Source organism: Diachasma alloeum, unplaced genomic scaffold, assembly GCF_001412515.2.
Source record: "Diachasma alloeum isolate Michigan unplaced genomic scaffold, Dall2.0 Dall_scaffold_00199, whole genome shotgun sequence".
NCBI lineage: Eukaryota > Metazoa > Arthropoda > Insecta > Hymenoptera > Braconidae > Diachasma > Diachasma alloeum.
This window is the reverse complement of record NW_021680364.1, coordinates 1,231,926-1,239,618: the sequence shown is the minus strand read 5'-3', so window position 1 is coordinate 1,239,618 and position 7,693 is coordinate 1,231,926. Positions and strand designations below refer to the sequence as shown.

Genomic DNA, 7,693 nt, shown 5'->3' with positions numbered 1-7,693 from the left:
GATCCCATTGGGCAGGGACGAGGATCGCCATCGGCGCATGCGCAGTCGACGGACGCATGCGCAGTTTTAAGGCAGGCGCCATGTTGGATTCGAGCCGGTAGTTCGCGCAGGTGGAGATGGAAATGTGTCACATGACCCGTTATATGACGCTAATATGACCGTCAGTAACGGTCATTTTACCAGGCGTTTATAACGGCTGTCATAATTTCCTCCCCTCCTTTTTTATGGCTGTCACAATTAGAAATGCAAAATGACCGTCATTTTTGAAATCGTGTCATATAAACAAAAATGATGGTCATAACGAATTTCTAATTTGTGACGGTCATGAATTTGAAAAAATTGTGTAAAAATTGTGATTTTCATTTCGAAATACGCAGTAGGCTGATACGGAATAAATTAAAATAAAAATTGATAAAGAAAGTATAAAATTCTATCTATATGGGCGAAAAATGACTGTCATTTTTTCGTTGAAAATTGTGAGGGTCTTAGAGGGGGGAGGATAATTATGACAGCCATAATAAACGCCTCGTTATATGGCGTCGCATGACGGGTCATGAGGCCCGTCGAAAGAGACGTAAAATGTCCGTCATTTTTCAAATCGCGTCATATGACCAAAAATGACGGTCATGTGACCCACAAAGTTTCCACCTAAAAATGATGGTCACTAATAATTCGTAAGCGACTTGTTGTCAAATCATCTACACAGATACATAACGACGGTTACATGACCGTCATATGACCGTCATATGACGGTCATGTGACGCATTTTCATCTTTAATCCTGCCTCTTGACCTGTTTTCGTCGTTGGCGCTGGCGGCACACTCCGTCGGTAACATGCGATAGAAGCCGAGCCACCACACACCTCCGCATCCCCGCGTCTGCGCAGCACCTCCGCTCCAAATTCCCCGAAAAATCCCTAAAAAAACCTCCCGACCAACTAAAAAAACCTCCAACCCCCAAAACCCCAACCTCCACACCCACCCCATCAAAAAAAAAATCCAAAAATCCATAAAAAAACTCAACCCAGTGGGCGGAGTAACTGTCAGCCCAGCTCATCGCGCTACCGCGTGAAATTCCTCCAATTCCCCAAATTCCCAAAGCCCCCCAGCCCTCCCATCAAACCCAAAACATCCCTCAACCAGAACCCCAGTGCGTGAGCCAAAAACCCCTGAGCGAAATTATCAGTGAAACATGCGTGCCGCATGCCCAAGCGAGTGAGACAAGCCAATAAAAAATCGAGGAATCGCTCGGCTACAGTGGCGAACCTCTCGGCGGGGAGGCGCTCTGGTGGGGAGCGCCCGAAAGAGGGATGACGAGGGGCCACCGCTGATTGGTCGGAGCAGCTATGGCCGCCGACTGGTTCCTCACCNCGACTTGTTGTCAAATCATCTACACAGATACATAACGACGGTTACATGACCGTCACATGACCGTCATATGACGGTCATGTGACGCATTTTCATCTTTAATCCTGCCTCTTGACCTGTTTTCGTCGTTGGCGCTGGCGGCACACTCCGTCGGTAACATGCGATAGAAGCCGAGCCACCACACACCTCCGCATCCCCGCGTCTGCGCAGCACCTCCGCTCCAAATTCCCCGAAAAATCCCTAAAAAAACCTCCCGACCAACTAAAAAAACCTCCAACCCCCAAAACCCCAACCTCCACACCCACCCCATCAAAAAAAAAATCCAAAAATCCATAAAAAAACTCAACCCAGTGGGCGGAGTAACTGTCAGCCCAGCTCATCGCGCTACCGCGTGAAATTCCTCCAATTCCCCAAATTCCCAAAGCCCCCCAGCCCTCCCATCAAACCCAAAACATCCCTCAACCAGAACCCCAGTGCGTGAGCCAAAAACCCCTGAGCGAAATTATCAGTGAAACATGCGTGCCGCATGCCCAAGCGAGTGAGACAAGCCAATAAAAAATCGAGGAATCGCTCGGCTACAGTGGCGAACCTCTCGGCGGGGAGGCGCTCTGGTGGGGAGCGCCCGAAAGAGGGATGACGAGGGGCCACCGCTGATTGGTCGGAGCAGCTATGGCCGCCGACTGGTTCCTCACCCACACAACCGCGCGCCTCTTGCGCTCCCAAAACCCGTGACCCACACACACCCGCGGCCTCAGTATCTCTTTGTCTGCTCGCCCGTCTGTGCGCGAGGGGTTGGCAGAGTGACTGGGTGGGGGTGTCGAGAGTCAAACGCTGAATTCGTGGCTCGCCAGACGGCGGGAGTGCGACAGAAAGGTTCGGCGCGTTGCCTTGTAAGGCGGACACAAGTGAGTGAGTGGTGGAGTGGAGTTTTTATCTCTCCCCGTTGTTATAAACTTTACAAAACTAATGAATGCATGAACTGTGGTGCGGTGACTCCGACATTCAACAAATTCCCCTCCCCCCCCCTTAATTTTGTGAGCAAAACCGACACGAGATATTCAACTGAAACAGTGTCTTCATGTTTACATTGGTCGTGAGAACGAGAAATTCGCGCGCTTGTGTCCGGAGTGATTCTGGAGTGATACGATAGAGTGAGAGGGCAACTCATAAGAGGTAAAAAGTCGCTGGAAGGGGAACACACGTCGCTCATATGCGACCTTGAAATTGCGTATACGTAAAAATATTAGGGAAAAACACACGACAATCCGTCAAAAGTACACGAGGACACCATTTTATACTAGTGGTGTATGGTATACGAGAGAATAATAAACTGGTGAATTTCTATTAATAGTTGGACAAGTGGGTCTGGTTTATCTGACATTTGCGAGGGTGTTGTTGAGTATTTTAATCGCAATTTTCATCGGTTTGTCGGGGAAAGGGACGTGGACGTGCAGCATAACCTCCAAAACGCTGGGGTAACCAGTCTGTGCGTTTGAATCTCGTTTTGGGTGATTGAGCAGGGGAAAAAGTGACGAGAATGGGAACAACGATCTCTATTTTTTCGAGAGTCCAGTGTAATTGAAGTAAAATCGTGAGTACGTGGGTAGAGGAATAAAATTGGGAGAGCGGGAGCAGCAGAAATATTGTTGGACTTGATCAGTTGATGGATGAAAGTGCAAGAATGCTGCAGCACGGAGGTTCTAACGTCGGTTTGATGGGTGGTAATGGTGGCCAGGGTGCCCAGAATGCTGGTGGTTATGGAAGTATGGGACCGGTTGATGGGTCAGCATCACAGGGGCCCGAGCAGGCTGTTGAGGCGCGTAAACAGGACATCGGTGAAATATTACAACAGATCATGAATATCACTGATCAGAGTCTGGACGAGGCGCAAGCCAGGTGAATTGAATATTTCATTGTCCCCTCGATTTTCTGTTTATCAAAGAGTCAAGGAGATTATCTCGTGTGCAATCAATTCGCTTCTCGGGAGAATTGAAAAAAAAGACGGCGAAATAAAAGCACGTGTAATTACCTCGTTAACCCACAATTATCGATAGCAGAGCACCTCGAGATATAGAATTACCCGGGTATAATGCAATTACAGCGGGAGAATGCCGCTAACAATTTTCCCATTAAAATCTTGTTAATTTGCCGGGAGAGAATTTTATTTAGTTTTTTATCAAGGTCGTAAGCAATGGGGGTATTTTCTTGGTGTTGGACCAGGGGGTTTTTTGGGGGTGATAATTATTTGGGATTTTTAATAGTAATATTGAGAATTTTTTTAAACAATTTTTTTGTTTAAATGTTGTTAATTTGCCGGGAGAAAATTTTATTTAGTTTTTTTAACTTTGTAAGCAACGGGGCATTTTCTTGGTGTTGGACCAGGCGGTTTGCACGCGCTGATAATTATTCTGGGATTTTTCAACAATAATGTTGAGAATTTTCATTAAAAATTTTTCCGTTAAAATCTTGTTAATTTTATTAAGTTTCTTTATCAACTTCGTAAACAATGGGATATTTTTTTATTGTTTACACCAGGAGATTTTCCATGGCTAACAGTTATTCCTGTATCTTTTAACAACAATACTAACAATTGTTACTAACAATTTTTCCATTAAAATCTTGCTAATTTTCCTCCAAAATTTTATCAACTTTTTCTGTCAACTTCGTTAGCCTCGAAATATTTTCTTGGTGTTCACACCAGGCCATTTTCTATTGGTAAGAATTATTCTTGTATCTTTCAACAACAATATTAACAATTTTTGCCAAGAGTTTTCCCATTAAAATCTTGTTAATTTGCCTCTCTCTAGAATTTAATCAACTTTTTTTTTCAACTTCGTAATCCCTGGGATATTTTCTTATTATTTACACCAAGTGATTTTCCGTTGCTGATAATCATTATTATTCCCGTATCTTTTAACAACAATACTACCAATTTTTGCCAATAATTTTCCCTTCAAAAGTTTTAGTTTTCACTTAATTTCCGGGATACTTCCCTAATTTTCCATCGCAAATAATTATTCCTGTATTTTTTGTCAACAGAAAACACACCCTCAACTGCCACAGAATGAAGCCAGCGTTATTCTCAGTGCTCTGTGAAATAAAGGAGAAAACCGGTGAGTGTGACTGAACAATTTACCTCCGACATTCGTCAGAAACCTCATTCAATGACCTCTTCACCTCGACAATTTAAAAACCCCCTCAAAAACCAAAAACTTCAACATGTCCCTCGTTTTCAGGGGAAAAATCCCCTCGAAAACGTCCCAAACATTTTCGAAAAAATTATTCCAAAAATCGACAATCTCATTTCGCGCCGGCAATCCTCGTCGAGCCCCTTATCTCTCGTAACAAGTGTTTCCCACACCCGTTGAAAAAAAAGTCCCGATGATATCAGAGTCATAAATTATCCCCAACAGCATGCGCCCATTACCTCAATTTTATTAGATAATTCTAAATCACCCTGAAACAATCCCCAAACAGTCTGTTGATAACCAAAAACCGAGGGATAAATCTTCGAAATGCCTCGGCACGTACCCCTCTCACTCTTATCCCCATTTTCAAATGCATTAGGGCAGTATAAGGAACACGAAAAACCCCTCTATAACCATTCGAAACTCGTAAACATAATTTTTATGCTGTGTTTGGATTACTTTACGCGTCGGATCAAGAGACCACGAAACGCGCAATTATTTTTGGGGAGATCCCTCCGAACGCTTTTCGGGGGGTGGTGAGGGGGCGTTATCCCCCCGCCCTCCCCCGTATCCCGAGGGGATTTCGAAGTGAACTGAAGGGAAAGGAGAAAGAGAGAGGACGTATCGTCGACTGGCAACATGGCCTGGGCTTCGGTTCCCTCTCTCTCTTCCTCTCTCTCTCTCTCTTCTCTGTCTACACCCCCGCTGTTTCGAAATGAGGGGAACAAAGACGAAGGGGGAGACGAGGGTGGGGAAGGACGAACGGCATCAGATTCGAGAGAATCGGGGTAGAAGCACTACAAAGCCCTTCGCTCCCAAGAATTCCTCTCGACCAATATTTTCATCCTCGTCTGGGCTTTTTTCCCTCTCTGTCTTCCCCATTTGGAGGGATTATTTCGTCTCTGTTGGGTGGATTTGCCGGCTCTGTCCGGCTGAAACTGTGCGTTCACGCATATGTGTATGTATGTTCTTCCAACAATCCAAGGGGGGAACGACCGCACGTCGTCGGCTGCCTTCGTCGCGCTCTTTTGCTCGCTGGGTACGAGCCGAGTCGAACGGGTTTTGGTTTGAATTGCCGGTATACGTGTCGAATAATCATGATTTTATTTTCAATTTCGAGGGGGGCTTGGGGGCCCATGTGACGGGAAAATCAGGGGATTTCTTGATGTGGAAACGGCGGGAGTTGAACACTTTCATGACTTAAGGCGAATTTTATTATTAAGTTCAGGGGGGACATGCGCCCTTTGCTTGACAGGAAAAATCAGAATTCGTGATGCATTGGTGGAAGGAGTTGAACGTTTTTGTGACGTGAGGAAATGCATCTTGAGGAAATGCACTTGGCTTCGATTCCATTCGCTTTTGATTTAATGTTGTTGAATTATTCTTGATAATTATAATTCAACTTCAACTCTTCTTTGTTATCATCATGTAACACTTGAGTTACTTTGCATTTTTCTGCATCATTGCAGTCACTGGAATATGAATTCCATGTTAAGTCTAGAGAGTTTGGAGTTTGGAAGGACGTGAGAATGACTTTTTCATGACGTGAGGATGAGTTCAATGTTTGTCTCTGCATTAATGTTGAAGCATTTGCATCAATTCCATCCAATGCTGTTTGTAATTTTATTGAATTATTCTTCAGAATTACATCTTCAACTCTTCTTTGTTACCAAAATCTAACACTTGTATTACTTTGCATTTTTGTTCATCATTCCATTCACTGGAATATGAATTCCATATAAAGTTTAGAGAGTTTGAAGTTTCGGAGTTAAACATTTTCATGACGTGAGGATGCATTTTTGATAAAATGTTTGGACATGCGTCTTGAGGAAATGCATTTGGCTTCGTTCCATTAGCTTTTGATTAAATGCTGTTGAATTATTCTTGATAATTATAATTCAACTTCAACTCTTCTTTGTTGTCATCATGTAACACTTGAGTTACTTTGCATTTTTCTGCATCATTGCAGTCACTGGAATATGAATTCCATGTTAAGTCTAGAGAGTTTGGAGTTTGGAAGGACGTGAGAATGACTTTTTCATGACGTGAGGATGAGTTCAATGTTTGTCTCTGCATTGATGTTGAAGCATTTGGCTTCAATTCCATCCAATGCTGTTTGTAATTTTATTGAATTATTCTTCAGAATTACATCTTCAACTCTTCTTTGTTACCAAAATCTAACACTTGTATTACTTTGCATTTTTGTTCATCATTCCATTCACTGGAATATGAATTCCATATAAAGTTTAGAGAGTTTGAAGTTTCGGAGTTAAACATTTTCATGACGTGAGGATGCATTTTTGATAAAATGTTTGGACATGCGTCTTGAGGAAATGCATTTGGCTTCGTTCCATTAGCTTTTGATTAAATGCTGTTGAATTATTCTTGATAATTATAATTCAACTTCAACTCTTCTTTGTTGTCATAATGTAACACTTGAATTACTTTCCATCTTTCTTCATTATTACATTCACTGCAATATGAATTCCACGTAAAGTCAACAGAGTTTGGAGTTTGGAAGGAGTTGAACATTTTCATGACATGAGAATGAGTTCAATGTTTGTCTCTTCATTGATGTTCACATCTTTGCCAATGCTTTTGCTTTCATTTCCATCCAATGCTGTTTGTAATTTTATTGAATGACTCTTAAGAATTACAACTCCTTCAACTCTTCTCTGCTATCATAATCTAACACTCGAATTTCTTTGCACCTTTCTTCACCCTTGCATTCACTGCAATATGAATTCCTTGTAAAGTCCAGAGAATTTGGAGTTAAAAGCCCTAACATGTCTGTCATCGCTTGAATCGAAGACGAATGCCAAGTGCTTGATCAAAAGTTTTCATGCCCTGAACGAACTTTCTGTAAACTTCCTGATCAATTGAATTCCCCAGTTTTCCCGTTGCTTCCATTCTCGTTTGACTTCAAAAATTAAATAAACAAGAATGAATCCATTCGGAAAGTGATGATATTTTCATCGTGTCCATCTAGGGAGAACGTTTGAGTTTTTTGGTATGTGACATGCAAGTTCAGCCTGCATAGACAAGATGCAGTTACAGTCCAGGTACACAAGAATGCAATGGCCAGAGAGAAAAACATTGTAAAAGCTTTTTGATGCTGTTGCAAGGTGGCGGGGGCGG

The 7,693-nt window shown here is 42.8% G+C and overlaps 1 protein-coding gene across 4 annotated transcripts in view; it reads left to right on the top strand.

Moving 5' to 3' along the window:
* Window positions 1–2,222: 2,222 nt before the first annotated feature.
* Window positions 2,223–7,693, top strand: part of LOC107035663 (homeobox protein extradenticle) — a 52,241-nt gene continuing 46,770 nt past the window's right edge. For all 4 annotated transcript variants that reach the window (XM_015253197.1, XM_015253196.1, XM_015253195.1 and 1 more), the window contains exons 1-2: window positions 2,223–3,263; window positions 4,407–4,480. In XM_015253197.1, coding sequence (XP_015108683.1) covers window positions 3,031–3,263; window positions 4,407–4,480 — 307 coding nt within the window. In that variant the 5' untranslated portion in view covers window positions 2,223–3,030. The remainder of the gene's footprint in view (window positions 3,264–4,406; window positions 4,481–7,693) is intronic.